This window comes from Dama dama, chromosome 17 (assembly GCF_033118175.1).
Source record: "Dama dama isolate Ldn47 chromosome 17, ASM3311817v1, whole genome shotgun sequence".
NCBI lineage: Eukaryota > Metazoa > Chordata > Mammalia > Artiodactyla > Cervidae > Dama > Dama dama.
In genome coordinates, this window is record NC_083697.1 from 62,535,778 (window position 1) to 62,554,372 (window position 18,595).

Below are 18,595 nucleotides of genomic sequence, written 5' to 3' on the forward strand. Positions count from 1 at the left end.
CTTATTTTTTTCAAATTAGGAAATATGCTTAACATGCATGCTGAAAAGTCAGTATTTTCTTGACAGCCTTTCATTTCTATGACTGGATTTTTTTAGACTGGTGTCATTCAGTATTTCTACATTGAAGACTGGCAGTTTGTTAATGATTATCGACATCCCGTCAGTGTGAAAAAGATTTTTCCTGACCCAAATGGGACCAGACTAGTTTTCATTGATGAAAAAAGTGATGGATACGTCTACTGTCCAGTAAGTCTAGAAAAGTTTTCAAATAGTTATGTTTTTAAATGGCAACATATGAAGAAAAAAGTGTTTTTAAAATATATTTCATATATAAGATCACTTTCTCTTAAACAGTGCTGAGAATTATAGTACTTTGTTATTATGTTTGTGGTATATTTGTGATTTGTTTTCATGACTGTTTTCATCTAGAAAACTTTTTACATTATTTTGTAATTTTTAAGTGTTAAAAAATCTTAGACTTTTTAATGGAAAGAATAGTTCTTATTCTGCATCATTTTAACCTTATTTAAGGCACAGTATTACAGTGTATCTTCAGGTAGCATATGAGTTTTCTCTCTGGAAATGCAATAGCTTCAGAGAGCAAGGACTGTTCCCTGTCCTCTCTTCCCACCTCAGTGATTTTCCTCTTCTCTTAAAGATCCTGAACACAAAGAAAAGATTTTTTTTTTTAATTAGGTGATTCAAAAACAGAGGAATCCATTTTTAGACTTTTTTTTTACTGTTCTTCAGCCGTTCAGTTGTGTCTGATTCTTTGTGACCCCATGGATTGCAGCATACCAGGCTTTCCTGTCCTTGACTATCTCATGTCCAAGATAAAGGAAGTTTTTATCTTGGAGGAGTTTGCTCAAAGTCATGTCCTTTGAGTTGGTGATGCCATCCAACCATCTCATCCTCTGTCGTCCCCTTCTCCTCCTACCTCCACTCTTTCCCAGCATCAGGGTCTTTTCCAATGAGTCAGTTCTTCACATCAGGTGGCCAAAGTATTGGAGTTTCAGCATCAGTTCTTTCAATGAATATTCAGGGTTGATTAAGATTTTTAGATTTAGTTACTCTTATTTTTAAACATCCTTAACTTTTACAAGGCTAAATTTAGAAAAAAGGAAATACTGTGGTTTTACCTCATTTACTATACTTGGATTTTTTTTTTATTTTTGATATACAGTTAGTATATTCTTGTTCATAGTTCACACAGCCTACAGCTGCACTTGGACTGAACCTTAGTAATTGTTCCCAGGTGTCTTAGCTTTACCATAGTGAAGACACATTCCCTGAAGATAGCTCTTACTTCACGATACACTCTCCTAGATAATAAAACTTCCTTCCTCCCTTCTTTTTCTCTTCTCTTTCTTTTCTTTCTTTCTTTGACAAATGTGTAACAGTTTTCCACAGAAGTGCCTGAATTATTTATTAAAAATTCCTAATATTCTAGTTCTTTCCAACCCATTTCTCAACTACAAAATAAATGAAGAAAAATGACCTGAACGTAAAGATGACCTTGAGTTCCCCCTGCTTAATAAGGAAATTCAATCTTGTAGAGATTTCCTTTCAGGATATATATATAAGCCTATCTGCCTGAGTTTATGGGAATATATGGATTGATTTTTTTAATAGCGTATATTACTGTAATTACAGTTTGTTGGAATACATTGTCAGAGTGCATGTTTTTAAATAAAATGCACTGAGTCGCGTTTATGTAGATCCCAAATCATGTATGAATTATTTTGTTTCTTCTCTAGTTGACGCATTTGTGTACCCAATATTATTGAAAATTTTCTAAGCACAAGTGTGTTCATAGTCAATATTTCTGTCATCATTTTGAGCAACTTCAACTTTTTTTTCTTAACCTGAAGTTTTGTGTCCAGACTTGTAGTTTTTCCCTGAAAATTCACCAAATTTTAGATAAAACCCTTGATTTTGCATGTAACTACAGTTTTTTTCAAGCCATGCTTAGTATAGAAAGGGGAAAGGAAACTTTTCTTCATTTATCTTAGGATGTTGGCGAGTTGAATATGAATTGGTAAGCTTTGCCAGCTAAGGCTGCAGACAGGCTCCATCCTACCAAGGCAAATGATAATGGTTTAAGTGCAGACTTGGGTAAAATCTGTAAATCCTTAATTTTTAGGTTAATGATGCTACCTATGAGATTCCAGACTTTTCGCCAACCATTAAAGGTGTTCTTTGGGAAAACTGGCCAATGGATAAAGGTGTATTTATTGCCTACGATGACGATAAGGTGTACACGTATGTCTTTCACAAGGACACTATTCAAGGTACTTAATCACTTTTTTGTATGTTTGTTGAGAATTACATTTCCGCTGCACTAAAATTAAAACATTCTTGTTTTTTATAAACATTCTTTTTTTAATGTGTGTGCTGAGTATTAGCTTTCAACATTAAGGTGTCTGTTTTATAATATAGGTTCCAAGGTCATTCTGGCTGGTAGCACCAAAGTTCCTTTCTCTCATAAACCTTTGCTGTTATATAATGGAGAGTTGACCTGCCAGACCCAGAGTGGAAAAATAAACAACATCTACCTTAGCACTCACTGCTTCCTCGACAATTTAAAAGACGAGGGGCCTCATAAACTGTGGCAGGTGCTGACACAGACTTTAATGCTAAAAAGGTATGGCTTAAACACTTCTTGTGGAGCTTCCTATTTCCCTTTGTGATTTTAAAGGTCAAATCTTGTGAAAATATATGGAAAGGAATTCCCTGGCCATCCAGTGATTAATAAGACTGTACTTTTCCAATGCAGGGAGCACAGGTTCGATCACTGGTTGGGAAACTAAGATCGCGCATGCCACACAACCAAAATCAAAGATGGAGATAATAGTATTTACCTCATTTATTTCACGGGATTATCATGAGGCTCAGATACGATCGATTTGAGAATATATGTAAATTCTAAAGGAAGGGCTTTTGTACTATGGGAAAAGCCCATCTGAACAAAAAGGGTTTCTAATCTCCCAAATAGCACAGTTATTGTGAAATTCTAATAAATGTAATTATTTCAACACTCCCTTAATTTCATCATAACAAAGTTTGATTTTATCTTACTTGAGATTTTTTTTTCCTCTGCTTTTTCCTCTCACCTCTTAGGGCCACAGTGAATTCCTTTGTGTAAATGATGCTCTTCCTCAGGGTCCCTTAAGCTCCTTTCTTCTCTTCTCACTCTGATTATTCTTCCAGAGTGAATCTCCTCAAGTGAGTGAAGTCGCTCAGTCGTATCCAACTCTTTATGACCCCATGGGCTGTAGCCCACCAGGCTCCTCCTTCCATGGGATTCTCCAGGCAAGAGTACTGGAGTGGGTTGCCATTTCTTTCTCCAGGGGATCCTCCTGACCCAGGGGTCGAACCTGGGTCTCCCGCATTGTAGGCAGATGCTTTACCATCTGAGCTACCCCTGCTTTTTCCTCTCACCTCTTAGGGCAACTGTGAATTCCTTTGTGTACATATTGCTCTTCCTCAGGGTCCCTTGGGCTCCTTTCTTATCTTCTGACTCTAATTATTCTTTCAGAGTGAATCTCCTCAAAGGTGGCCTCAATCCCAGTTCTATGAGGTTGACTCCAGAATGTGCATCCGTGACTTAAACCTATATCACTGCTGCCTCCCAGCCCTGTGTAGCTGGGAATCCACGAGTTCCCACTCACGTCGTCATCTTCCCCAGCCTCCTTTTCTCCCCTTGCCCGCAGTCACGTTGTGCACATGCCCTCCAGCGCATACCCACACACGTGCGTGCACACCCACACACACCCAGGTCTTTTTCTCCTCCACTGTTCCCCCGCCTTAACTCAGGCCCTCCAGTGGAGTAATGTGTCGCAGAGCGACTTCCCATGGCTGTCTCTCCAGGTAGCCTCAAGACAGTCTGTTCCCCACACACTTTGGAAAGTGTGAGTCTGACCCTCGGTGGCTTCCCACTGCCTTTAGGGAGAAACCCCCGTCTCTTGGGCCCCAGCCTGACACGCGCAGCTCGTGTTTGCTCAATACGGGCCTCACCTGCCCCGACTCCTGCACTGCTGTCTGTCCACTGACGGCTTGAATGCAGTAATTTTTCATGATTTCCTGCCTTGGCATGTGCTGCTTTCGCATCTTAGACTGCCCTTCCCTGTCTGTGTAGGTAGTAACTCCTCATTTGCCCCCATTCAGCAGAGCCCTCTCCTCCAGGAAGCCTTCCCTGAAGCCCCCTACCACTGGCAGTACAGATTGAGGCCTTTCTCATGTGTTGCCTCAGAGCCAGGATCTGGTGTGCAGAGTGGTTTAGAGCACATTGTGTCTTACACTAGGCTGGTTTTTTAAGGCCTCTAAGCCTCACTTTCCTCCTCTATAAAGGAGAAATAATAATAATACATACTGTATAGGGTTGTCAGGATGATCCAGCGAGAGAATTTATGCAAAGCACTAAGCGCAAAGATGCACATCTTGCAGGCACTCTGGTCTCGCAGACATACTGCGTCACAGTCCTCTTTACTCACCTGTCTCTTCCCCCTTTCCCGAGTGTGACCACCCACGGACAGTGACTGCATTTGATCCTTACATCTTGGTTCCCAGCACAGATCCTGGCACATAACGGTGCTCAGTGAGTGTGTGTTGGTGGAAACTAGATTGATGAGTAGATGGGGAGGGTGACATATTCATTAATATAGGGGTCCCACAGAAAAGTCTCACTGACATTTGTGGTTCAGTTTTAAACCAGAAGTCCACAAGCTTTTTCGGTCATGGTCCAAATGGTATTTCAGGCTTTAAGGGTCCTAGGGTCTATCACAGCTACCCAGGCTGGTTGTCGGGGTGACAGAGCAGCCCAAACAGGCCATAAAGGGTAGGCGGGCTGGGGCTGTCTTCCACTCACACTTTATTTCCCAAAGCAGGAAGCTGCAGGCTGTAGTAGGCTGACCTGTTTTAAACTTCCCAGCTTATAGGAGGAGAATACTAATGTTATTAGACTTATATGACAGCAAAAATAATTTTCATACGTGTGTGAAGTAAACCAAAAAATAAATGAGTAGAATTAGTTACTGATGAGGGAGGGTGGTTACACAGCATAGACTCAAATTAATTCAATAAATTCAGGAAAAAAACATCTGTACAAAAAAGGAAGAAAAGTTTATGTTGTTTTTTTATAACTTGGAAATGATTAAAGATTGAAAAATATTTTTGCAAAATTTATCTAAGGCATAACACTAAATTACATACAGTCTAAAAACTGCCTAGTAGGGAACAAATAGAGCTCCTTGATTATGCTTATATATTCAAATGCCAGGTTTTCTGATGCCTGGGAACTGTGCAAGATTCTCAATGATCACGCTGCTTGGATAGAACTGGCCAGAGCCTGTCTACACCACATGGAAGTGGAGTTTGCAATCCGTGTTTATCGGACTATTGGAAACGGTGGCATGGTGATGTCCTTGGAACAAATAAAGGTGAACAGCATCTTATGGGAATGATCAGATTAGCATTTAAATGATACTGAGTCAAACATTTAAATTTCTGCAGTGAGTTTTACCTAGCTCAAAAACTGATAGATACTATCACTTCTTTGTAAGCACAGTCCTTAAATAAAAATTAAACCCTTGAGTTTCTTCTCATGAAAACTGTTTTTATTTATAGGGAATAGAGGACTACAATCTTCTGGCAGGACATCTTGCCATGTTCAGCAAGGACTTCAACCTAGCTCAGGACCTGTATCTGGCATCCAGCTGCCCGATTGCTGCCCTGGAGGTAAGGCAGCAGATGAGGGAACGAACACGCAAAGAGGCTCTCACCTCTTTTAGAGTTAACATCTCTCAGCACCAGCCACCACATGCCTTCCCCCTCCTTGAACTCAGACTTCAGCTTTAAAAACCCCTGAGTATTCATTAACCTTAGAAGTATTTTTACTCTGCGTTCTATGAAGCAGTGAAAGGCATGGATGGTATTGTAACATTACCAAATAATTTTAGAGTCAGAGTGTATCCAAAGAGAACAGATTCTGTAACTTACAAAAACACATACAAATGAAAACAGCCATCATTTATTGAGTGCTTATGTGTACCAGGTACTTTTCTAAGTGTTGACATAAATATTTTAATTCATTCAACCCTCACAACAGTCATATGAGATAATGCTATTATTTTCTGTATTTTCCAGATGGGAAACCCGAGGCACATTTATTGTTTATTGTGTGATGTTCTCGTGTGTGTGAAGAGGGTTAGGCTAAGGCTTGTGTATCACCACTGGTTTCCCAGAGGTGATTATTGCAGGGGAAGGACCAGAGCAGAAGGAAGGGCCTAGTACCACATGAGGTAGTAGAGAACTGTGGCTGTGTAGAAGGGCGCTTCAGAATGTGGACTTTCGAGTTGGGCATGACTGGTTTCAGATCCCAGCTCCGTGTGCCCCTGGACAAGTTATTCCACGTCTCAGTGCCCTAGATCCCATTCAAAGGAGGGATAATAATATCTAGCCCATAGGGTTGCCGTAAAGATGTAAGAATGAGATTAGCTCTATGGGAACAGTGCCAGATTGACTGTGAAGACACAGATGGTGGCTGTCGTCACTAACACTGTTCCACCTCAGCCAACATTTCCACAGCCACAGAGAGAAAGCATATTTGCTATTGATTTCACAACTTCTCTTTTTCAAATTGTTCTATAGCAAGTTTCATTTTTAAATTTTAAGTGAACTGAATTTTAAGAAAAAAAATTAGATGATTTTCCAATGTTACTGGCTTCCCAGGTGGCACTAGTGGTAGAAACCCGCCTGCCAATACAGCAGGTGAAAGAGATGTGGGTTCGATCCCTGGGTCAGGAAGACCCCCTGGAGAAGGAAATGGCGACCCACTCCAGTCTTCCTGCATGGAGAATCCCATGGACAGAGGAGCCTGGCAGGCTGCAGTCCATGGGCTTGCAAAGAGTCAGATGTGACTGAAGCGACTTAGCACGCATGCACTCACAATATTATTTGAGATGACTGGGGACACCCTGATAAATTTTCAGGTATTGGATTGGTATGCGCCTCGCTCTTCTGCATTAGCTGTGGACACTTGTCATGTGCTCCTGGCTTTGTAAAGGATTTAAGCTGATGGCTTCACAGTGGAAAGAGGTGACTGCACCCCACGGTTCCTTTAACCTCACTTTGAAGGCTAACAGGTTAGCTAAGTAAAAATGTTGGAGGCAAAGTCCTGCTCAGCCCTGCCACATGCTGACGATGAGACTGTGTGTGCAAAACTAGCCTCTCTTTGCCTCAGTTCTGGATCCCTAAAATGGGCACAGAACAACTCATTACAAAAGGCCTAGTTGTGGAAAGTAAATAGGCTAATGTCCTAGAGGAGAAAATATCACTTGCAAAATGTTAGCCATTGTTAATTCTGTACAAAGGGTGAATAAAGTGAGGAATGAACTACAGAAGATTAATCAGTTAGTCAGTTCAGTTGCTCAGTCGTGTCCAACTCTTTGCAACCCCATGGACCGCAGTACGCCAGGCCTGCCTGTCCATCACCAACTCCCGGAGTTTACTCAAGCTCATGTCCATCAAGTCGGTGATTCCATCCAGCCATCTCATCCTCTGTCGTCCCCTACTCCTCCTGCCCTCAACCTTTGCCAGCATCAGGGTCTTTTCAAATGAGTCAGTTCTTCGCATCAGGTGGCCAAAGTATTGGAGTTTCAGCTTCAGCATCAGTCCTTCCAGTGAACACCCAGGACTGATCTCCTTTAGGATGGACTGGTTGGATCTCCTTGCAGTCCAAGGGACTCTCAAGAGTCTTCTCCAACACCACAGTTCAAAAGCATCAATTCTTTGGCGCTCAGCTTTCTTTATAGTCCAACTCTCACATCCATACATGACCACTGGAAAAACCATAGCCTTGACTAGATGGACCTTTGTTGGCAAAGTAATGTCTCTGCTCTTTAATATGCTATCTAGGTTAGTCATAACTTTCCTTCCAAGGATCAAGCATCTTTTAATTTCATGGCTGCCATCACCATCTGCAGTGATTTTGGAGCCCAGAAAAATGAAGTCTGACACTGTTTCCACTGTTTCCCCATCTATTTGCCATGAAATGATGAGACCAGATGCCATGATCTTAGTTTTCTGAATGTTGAGCTTTAAGCCAACTTTTTCACTCTCCTCTTTCACTTTCATCAAGAGGCTCTTTAGTCCTTCTTCACTTTCTGCCATAAGGGTGGTATTATCTGCATATCTGAGGTTATTGATGTTTCTCCTGGCAGTCTTGATTCCAGCTTGTGCTTCCTCCAGCCCAGCGTTTCTCATGATGTACTCTGCATATAAGTTAAATAAGCAGGGTGACAATATACAGCCTTGAGAAGATTAATGGTTTACTCTTTAATGGTTAGTTTTTTATTGTTTATTTTAAATGAAAGATGAATATTTTAATGATAAAAGGAACAATTCACAAAGAAGATAGAATATCATAAACCATTAGACACTTAACAACAAAGAAACAAAATACATAAAGCAAAAATCAGAAGAAATAAATGGGAAAAGAAGCAATATATAATCATAGACATATTAACATTTCTCTGAGACTATCAAGTGCAGAAAAAAGAAAGGAGCATCTTGAATGATGTCATTAATAATTTAAATATAATAGATTTATATTAATTTATGTTAATCATATCCTGTGTGCTTGTGTGCTAAGTCACTTCAGTCATGTCCATCTCTCTGTGACCCATTGGACTGCACCCGCCAGACTCCTCTGTCCATGGGTTTCTCCAGGCAAGGATACTGGAGTGGGTTGTCATCCCCTCCTGCAGGGGATCTTCCAGACCCAGGGGTCAAACCCACATCTCTTATATCTCCTGCATTGGCAGGTGGGTTCTTTACCACTAGCGCCACCTGGGAAGCCCTAATCATATCCTGCACAAATATATTTAATATTTTGCATCTCATATGTTATTAGATGTCCAGAGGACATTTAGAAAAACTGGCAATTTCAAAAAGTAGAATTCTTTTGTGTGTGTGTGATTCAGTTACACATATACACATGTTATTTCTGAAATTATTTTCCATTACAGGTTATTACATCACACTCTTCCCTGAGCTATACAGTAAACCGTTGTTGCTTATTGCACATCTGTTTTCTTAAATTTGGAAATCTAGCATTCTGTTCATACTAAGAAAAACCAGTGGAATCAAAATGTCACTAATTTTTTAGTTAGGCAAAAATTCATAAGTTTTTAAAAAATATATATATATATATATGTTTACAAAAGCTTTTCTACTATGCTTGATAAAGATTTGAGAAAGAACATCCAAAAAAGAAAAGATGGAGAAATTGGAAAACATAAACAAAATGAAATGGGAGCACTGAATATGAAATAGAAAAAATGATACAAACTAGATAAAAATAAAAGACCCTCATATAGTCCAGTTGTTTTTAAACATGGCTGTTCATTAGAAACTGGAGCTCTGGCCAAAAAAAAAAAAGAAAAGCAATACCTGGGCATTTGTATTTGTATTTTTCAAAAAAATTCCAAGATAATTCTGATATGCATATGAATTTTAAAAAGTGATTACAGGTTTTTCTATTAAATGGTAGTTTTGGTGATACAGAATTCTATAATTTTTCTGTTGACCAGTCATAATGCAATGGTATTAAGTGAGTAATAGTTACATAATCACAATAGTAAAAAATGTTTATCAGTTTTCACAATCAATAGCCAGACAAAAATAAAAGATAATTACAATTTCAAGCCGTAATGGGAACATGACTAACCTAACAATATAAAATAATTACATACAATTTTGGAATTGTGGAATTGTGCACCAGACACAGATAAAAGACCTCAGGAGCCAGTGAAAAAGACACGTTCACATTTTATTTATGTTTGCTACTATTCATCTCATGATACAGGTTCAGATTTTCTCAGAAAATAAGATTGATTCCTATAGTAAAGAATTTCCCAACTTTTTCTTTACTATCTCCCTTCTAAGAAGAAATACTAGTTTTAATTTAGTTGATTGAATTAATTTTAATTCAATTTAATTTTTTCCTATTGAGACAGATTAAATACTGAAGAGAATAAGCTTTCACTCAGGAGTGAGTTTGGGAGGGCCGTGAACCGCTGTGACAGCCACAGGCCCTGGAATGCACAGGCTCAGTAGCTGGAGCTCACAGCTCCGGAGCGCAGGGTCACATCATTGCGGAACAGGCCTAGCTGCTCCGAGGCCTGTGGGGTCTTCCCGGACCACACCCACGTCCCCTGCACTGTCAGTGGTCCACTGAGCCACCAGGGGATATAATGACTTCTGTTAAAACCAGCACTGTGTGGTAACTGCAGAATAATTTGCTATTTGAAATTAATATCTTTCTCTTTCTAATAGATGAGAAGGGATTTGCAGCACTGGGACAGCGCTCTACAACTGGCAAAACGTTTAGCCCCAGACCAAATACCGTTTATATCAAAAGAATATGCTATTCAGCTTGAGTTCACGTAAGTCCTCATCTTTATATGTTTCAGTCAGTATCTAATTATTGAATATCTTCAGTTCTAAACTGCTATTCATTATAAGGCCATTGATTTAATAATTAAATCCATGGCTTTAATAGTGGCTTCTTAGGTGGGAAAAAACCATATTAATTATACATCCAAAAATGTTTTATTCTAACTAATGATGTCTTATCCATGTATCTATCCACTCCCTTTCAGCATCAAAATCTCAGTTTGGGTCTAAGCCTTTTCATATTTAGAATTGTTTTGAATTGAGAAATATTGTTTTGAAACACATTTGGTCAACAGCAGTTACACATAGCGTCAAGGTGACTCTGCTTTTCTTAATCTACGATCATGACCTTGACCTCTTTGAACACTTTGAGCATCTGCAGTGTGAATTCAAGGCATGGTGAAAGATACCTGGCTTTGTTCAACAACTCTATTTACTTCAACTTGTACTTCTGCTTCTTAAATTGAATTGCACATGGATAAAAATTCATCAGTTAATGTTGCAAATCAAGCCAGAAGCTTTTCAAGGTGAATCTGCAGTGCTTGAGTAATAAGCCCTGCTGATGCATGATGAATATGCTTCACAGATCTTGCCTACCTTTGAAAATGCCATAATCTGTTCTGAGAGATTTAGAAATTTCTAGTGTTCTTAATTGCTAGACAGTCTTTAACTGTCAATAGTCTTAATTGACAGACTGTACATTTTTACTTCAGTCTGCCTAAAAGTGTAATTTTAGAGGCATTTCAGGATCCAATTTTAAATTCACATTCAGCTATGGTTAATGTCACTAATGCAGATACCTGTAGAGACAACAAATGAATCATTCATTGACAAATATAAGTTTGCAAGTGTATGTAGTTGCAATGACAACTACATCATAACTGGGCAGTTTCTTTTGACATTTATTATAGGATATATTCCATTTTCAAAAATTATAAAATGGGAAAAACACTGCTTCTTGAACAAAGAAAATATGGTTCTAATATTAAAAATCATTTTTATGTAGTTCCATTTTATTTTCATATAGACTTTATAGTCTGAGAATACTGACAGATAATAATTGTAGAAATTACTCCATCAAAAAGTACTCTTTCATTTCTAACCAGGATACCTTATTTAAAAGTTCCCATTTTGCAAATAAAAGCTTTTTGGAGATTTTATTTCTTCTTAGTCAATCTAAATCTAAATTTATCACATTTCTGCCCCTTACAAAGTTCATCCAGTATGTTGAAAAGAACAAATAGGAATCTCAACGCATAACACAAGAGAGGAGTCCTCAGTGCCCTGGCCCTGCATCTCTGTCCTTAGAGTGACTGGGGCTGAGAGTGAAGAGAAGAGGGTCACTGCTCCGGGAGATGACCCACCCTCCCCTGGCAGAGCATAAGCACTTGAGTACGCTCTGGAACTATCCAGGAAGCTCCCACTGATCCTCCTTTCAGGAGAATCAAAGTCTTTGTAGCAAACCCTCAAAAACTGTCTCATCATAGTCAAGTGAGCTGAGCCAGTTGAAAGTCTGATGTTGTTGATACTTTTTTTAACCCTTTCTGCTCAACATGTAACTGTGAAGCCACCAGTTTCCATAGTTTTCACTGCTATTTCTATGCTGACCCCTGGGTCCTGATCTAGGTATGCCCCCCAACACCCAAATCAGGAGACTTACCCTTGTGATAATCATAACTAATTAGGTATAGCTCATCACCATCCGGTACCCCAGTAGCTACCAGGTGCTGATTTTTTAAAAATATTTATTTATTTGGCAGCACCAGGTCTTAGTTGTGGCATGTGACCTCTTAGTTATGGCATGTGGGATCTAGTTTCCTGACCAGGGAGGGATTGCACCCAGGACCCCTGCATTGAGAGTGTGATGTCTTAGCCACTGGCCACCAGAGGAGTCCCACCAGCTGCTGATTTTGATTCTAAGGCCCTAGACCTGTGCTCAGTTCCAATAGTCTGTTTCATTCTACGTCTAAGACACTGATTAGATCAAAGAAGGACCCATCTGACATCTGTGGGAAGGATTAGCTCTCCAGTCTGACATTAGAATCATGAGCTAGATCCACATGAGAGTTCCAAAATAAAATAATTAAATAAGGTACATGGACTAAAATACCATAAATATAAAGTGAGAGTTCCCAAGTCTCAGTTTAGCACCTCTTAATTGGGCTTGCTCAAGGAAACCTCAGGTTCCTGAAGGAGCAACCATCAGGAGACATCTCTATCTGTGTTGATGTAATTGGGTCCAAATATTGGAAATTCCTGGGCTTCCTGGGTAGCTCAGCTGGTAAAGAATCCACGTGCAATCCAGGAGACCCCAGTTTGATTCCTGGATCAGGAAGATCTCCTGGAGAAGGGATAGGCTACCCACTTCAGTATTTGGGGCTTCAGTGTGGGAGACCTGGGTTCAATCCCTGGGTTGGGATGATCCCCTGGAGGAGGACATGGCAGCCCGCTCCAGTATTCTTGCCTGGAGAATCCCCATGGACAGAGGGCCCTGGCAGGCTACAGTCCGTGGGGTTGCAAAGAGTTGGACACAACTAAGCCTAGCACGGCAGCATTAGAAATTCCCACGTAGGAACACGGCTGACTGTGAAGCTCTGGGCTGTCCAACAAATTCCTTATAACCAACAGATGAGGAAATTGAGTGAAGCTGAGGGAGGTTGATTGGTCTAAGCTGATTTTTCAGAGCTGATTAATTTATCCTGGAGGAGATGGTTTCTTAAAGGACAATGGATCTCCACATGGATACTAAGCAATCACTGATCCTTTCTGTTCCGAGCAGTAAGAATGAACTGAGGTAATAAATATGACTCCTAGATATGCAGATCCACATTAGCATCCACCATGGGAAGAGGGAGTGGTATTATTTATATTCCCTGCTGTCTCAGTGGTAAAGAATCTGCCTGCCAATACAGGAGATAGGAGACAAGAGTTCGATCCCTGGGTCAGGAAGATCCCCTGGAGAAGAGAATGGCAACCCACTTTAGTATTCCTGCCTGGGGAATCCCATGGACAGAGGAGCCTGGCAGGCTACAGTCCATGGGGTCGCAGAGTCCGACATGTCTTAGTGACTAAACAAACAGCATGATACTTTATATCAGAATAAGAGTCAGGGCCCTTAATACTGTCATCCCCAGTATTTTCCTTAATTTCTACACAGATTCTCTCAATACATATTGCCTTATAAATACTGGGTATTTGGGGCGGGGGGGGGATTGCTTTTTATGGTCTCATGATTGTCTTTAGAACCGCAAAGGAAAGGAGGAAAGGAGTTTGTCACACAGTTTTGTCCAACTCTTTGCGATCCCATGGACTGTAGCCCACTACATCCTCTGTCTCTGAAATTCTCCAGGCAAGAGTACTGGAGTGGGTTGCTATTCCCTTCTCCAGGGGATCTTCCCTACCCAGGGATCAAACCCAGGTCTCCTGCATTGCAGGCAGATTCTTTACCAACTGAGTTACTAGGGAAGTCCCTTAGAACCCCAAAGGAGATAATTAAACAAAAGTGACCCAAAAATTTTAATGTAGGTCCCCCAAATGCCTAGCATACTACAAAGTTAGTACCTTACACTCTTAGCATAATCTAGCTTAATACTTATTTTTAAAGTAGCAAAATAATGGCCTGCACTTCAAAGAATGTATGCATAAACATTGTGTATCGCATCTTTCATGTGCTTAAGCAACTCAGTGACAGATTATCTTTTAAATCTTGTATATGTAAGCAAGATACTTAACTGTGTATTAAAATTCACTCTTTTTTTTTCAGAGGTGATTATGTAAATGCTTTGGCTCATTATGAGAAAGGAATAACAGGTGATAATAAGGTAACCTTGAATAAAGATAAGATATGCATGGTTATCTTCGAGTTTGTTAGTTTCTTGTAAGAAATAATCTTATTTGCATTGTATTTATTTAGTATGAAGCAGGTGAGCCTTTTTTTTTTTCAGTTTATTAACAACTTTGCAAGGACATAGTTAAATCATTTTAAAACACTTTGAACTCTTAAAAACTGACTGACAATATTTTTATCTGTCTGAAAAAGTTTTGTTTTCCATTGCACCCTAAATATGAACTTTTTATTGAGGTTGGGAGTAAAATTTGTATCCCTTTCCACTTACAGGCTAGCTATGATTTTCATAAGGCTTTTTGTTTCATTCTTAAAATGTTTCAATAACCGCTTTGAAAGTGAATTCCCAGTCCATAAAGGTTTTTCTGCCATTTTATTCCTCATGCTGTATCTTTTATGATTAACCTGGTAAGCATATACTTTACCCACCATTCCGGTCCGTCCATTCATTCTCTTGTCCCAGACCATCCCAGAATTTAACTCAAGAAGCTAAATTTTGCGATAAAAATTTATATTTTGTTAGGTGATGTCAAGATTGAAAATCTTTTTATTTTATGTTTTACATCTAGCCTTTTATTACAAAAGTGATAACAAGGTCATTATAGTCAATTTGAAAAATCACCAAAGTCTGTTAACCTTACAAAGTGAGAGTTCAACATTCTCTCCTCCAAACACACTCCTTAATGATGACTCCTGGTCATGATCTTATATATTTCCATCCAGAATCTCTTCTAAGCATATAGATGTGTATACAATAGGGATTTTTACTAGAAGTGAAATCATTCACTTCCATTCTCTCAGTGAAGATCAACTGAGAATCCGTTCTGTGAAAGAAAAACAGCATTTTGCCTTATGGTCTTTCCAAGTCAATGCATATGAACGTTTTAATTTTTTAAGAGCTTCTAAACTTTCATTGTTTGGATGTATTGTGATTTTTTTCATCCATTCCCTGTTGAATTCAAATAACTATAGTTATTTGGGATTTTGTTTCTATCAGCTACACCGTGGTGAATATTCTGCCTAGTATTAATATATGCATCTTAGTGACTTGAGACAGTATTTCTGCAGGTTATGCTGTTACAAGCGGGGTTTCTACATCATAAAATGTGCGCTTTCAGTTCTTTAAACTGCTCGAGTGCTCTCCAAAAGAACTTGTGGTAGTTCATCCAGCTGTCTATGAAAGTGCTCATTTCCCCCACGTTCTCTACACTACCAATCTCTACCAATTTGATCAGCATAAAAAAAGGGGGTATTTAATTTTATTTTTTGTGTGTTTGATTATTAGTGAAGCCAAGTGTGTTTTATTTATTTATTGGCCAATTGTATGTTTTTTAAATTAATATGAATTGCCTAATTATATCCTTTGCTCATTTATCTCTTGGAGTTTTGACAATTTCTTTGTTTGGCTGCGTCTATTTTAGTTCATTCTTAACTGTGTTATTAAATACAGTCACCACTAGCCACATGGGGCCATTTAAGTTATTTAAAATTAAATAAAATATAAAACTCAGATCCTCTGTCACAAAGAAGTAAAGGTTTTATGTTTCATCATGCCTAGTAGGGAAATCTTTAATTTGATAAATGTTTTTTCTCTTAATTTTATTCGTAGCATAGCTATGTACCCAGTATATTTCCTCTCACATAAAATTTTATTCCAAGAAAACATACAAAGATATGCAAGGTATTATGACAAAGGTGCAGTAAAAATTTGGCCTTGAGCAGAAAAGATCTAGACTTCTAAAGAAAAGAATGTGACTTTGTAACAGATGATTTAAAAAAAAAAAAAGATTCAGTATTATTTCAGAGTCTTGAGATTTGCCAGCAAAGACTATTGAAAGTAAACCATTAAAAAAAAAAAAAAGTAACCCATAACCTTTAGGCTCATTTTAGATTTAAACTGTTTGGCTGAAATACATCATTTTTACAAATGAACTTACTTAGAAGACAGAAAGAGACTCACAGAGAATGCACTTACGATTGCCAGGGGCAAGACTGGGGGGACGGGGTGGTTAGGGAGTTGGGACAGACATGTGCACACTGCTGTGCTTAAAATGGATAACCGGCGAGACCCTCCCGTAGAGCACGTGGAACGCTGTGTTATGGGGCAGCCTGGCTGGGAGGGGCGTTTGGGGGAGAATGGACACACACACATGTACGGCTGAGTCTCCTTGTTGTTCTCCTTCGGCTACATCCCAGTGCAAAATAAAAAGCTTTTAAGAAATAAAATACATCATTTTAAGTTACAGTGTGATTTGTTAGTTATCTGCCTTCTAATTTCAGGAACACGATGAGGTGTGCCTGGCTGGTGTGGCCCAGATGTCCATAAGAATGGGAGACATCCGCCGAGGGGTTAACCAAGCCCTCAAGCACCCCAGCAGGGTCCTTAAAAGAGACTGCGGAGCCATCCTGGAGAACATGAAGGTAGAGTGTCCTGTGAATAAATATTTATGAGGTCTCATACACAATAAAACTAGTATGTTGATAATCTCATACCATTTTAGCAATTTTCAGAAGCAGCCCAACTGTATGAGAAAGGTCTCTACCATGACAAAGCGGCCTCTGTTTACATCCGCTGTAAGAACTGGTAAGAACCTGCTGTAAGGTGTGTTCTGGGCAGGTGTGGAAACGAGTGTGTGTAGATGCCCTCCCCCCTGGGTTTCTTGCTGCTCCTCCCAGCTGTGAAGCTATTGCCTCTGTCTGGGCCTTCCCTCCATCGCCTGTTTTTCTTTATAGATGAGTTCATCTTAATAGTTCTTTTCCCAAAGAACAGCACATTTTCTTGGTTTAATATGGGGAAATAACCTGATCAGATAAATTACTAGAATATAAAAGCCCTGTTATCCACAAAGAGTCAATGAACTCGCCTTCATTTTCCCACAGAGGATGGGCTGGCGGGGTTGGGGGCCCGAGAAAAAGCAAAAAATCTTTTAACTCTAGGGGCCAAGATTTTTTTAAGATCACGATAACTGTTTCTTGAATCCTAAAGATTAATATCTGATTGTAGGGAGCTACTTTTGGAGCAAATGTAGTGCTGACATTATTCTCCTAAACCTCCTGTTTCTAGGGCAAAAGTTGGTGAGCTTCTGCCTCATGTTTCTTCTCCAAAGATTCACTTGCAGTATGCCAAAGCTAAAGAAGCAGATGGAAGGTTTGTACAATGTCTCAATTTTACACAAATCTAGTAGGATGTTTCATAAAGTAATTGTTGATATCTGCAACCTTCTAAGAAAGGCAAAAACAGAAAACATCTTTACCCTCACCTGGCTTGAAGTGCCAGGCTATCAGGTTTTCCCCATACTTTATATAGTTCATCCAGTCCTTTATGTATTTATATGTGGACTACAATCTCATTTTTACTTGAAGGTTAAATACTAGAAGTTGAAATTTTGATATAATTATGGCATGAAAATGAAATTAGGCAATAGTCATTTCATTAAGGAGGATAACTTACAGAGGCAAAGAAAAGTGAAGAAATATGAATTTCATGGCTGCTCTGTTTAAGCTGAAAAACAGTATTACAGTATAAAAATGGATTGTTGGTACCTTAAATAGACAAAGATTTTCTGGAACTTAATATAAGAAACTCAAATGCATTGGGAGGAAATGGGCTAAGACAAGAAGGAGTGCCAGAGGAGGAAATACAGTTATGAAATTATATTTTATACAAATATGAAAATGTTCCATCTCACTAATGATAATTAAATTAAAGCAACAGCATATCATTTTAACTTATATTGGGAAAAGATTTATTTTAAACTAATAACCATATTGTCAGAAAGCACTTGTTATGCATGACTAATGGGACTGTCAATTTCTAAAGTCTTTAGAAGGTTATTTAGCAATATGTATTAAGAGATTTTTTAAGGTTACTTCCTTCTACTTTTAGAAAAGTAACCTTAAGAAAGAGATACACACTAAATGTCTTGTTAAAATGGAAAGAGCTAGAGAGCCATGGAGACTAAACAGAAGTCTTGAGCTCCATCTAGAGGTCAATACACAATGATTTTATAGATTACTGTTAAATTGTATCTATAATTGTGAAAAATTCCTGATTTCGGTTCACTAAAATAAGCCTGTATTATGGTTATAATCTTTCCACTTTAACAAAACAATAAAATCTAAAAAATTGTATATATATGATTCAGATGAGAAAACACAGTTCATTATTGGTATTTTACTGTTAGTTTATCAAACCTCTAAAAACAGCATATTTTAGTGAAATGGTTCATGGTATTCTTTCTGATTAAAAAACGAAGAAGTACAAGAAAAGAGCAACCACCATCAATTAAAAAAAAA

The 18,595-nt window shown here is 38.9% G+C and overlaps 1 protein-coding gene across 2 annotated transcripts in view; it reads left to right on the top strand.

The window, feature by feature from the left end:
• The window catches only part of WDR19 (WD repeat domain 19), an 86,204-nt gene that overhangs the window by 29,037 nt on the left and 38,572 nt on the right, over positions 1–18,595 (top strand). For both annotated transcript variants that reach the window (XM_061164577.1, XM_061164576.1), the window contains exons 15-24: positions 97–246; positions 2,144–2,291; positions 2,440–2,644; positions 5,279–5,438; positions 5,626–5,736; positions 10,336–10,445; positions 14,219–14,276; positions 16,580–16,720; positions 16,801–16,883; positions 17,364–17,447. In XM_061164577.1, the coding sequence (XP_061020560.1) occupies positions 97–246; positions 2,144–2,291; positions 2,440–2,644; positions 5,279–5,438; positions 5,626–5,736; positions 10,336–10,445; positions 14,219–14,276; positions 16,580–16,720; positions 16,801–16,883; positions 17,364–17,447 (1,250 nt within the window). The remainder of the gene's footprint in view (positions 1–96; positions 247–2,143; positions 2,292–2,439; positions 2,645–5,278; positions 5,439–5,625; positions 5,737–10,335; positions 10,446–14,218; positions 14,277–16,579; positions 16,721–16,800; positions 16,884–17,363; positions 17,448–18,595) is intronic.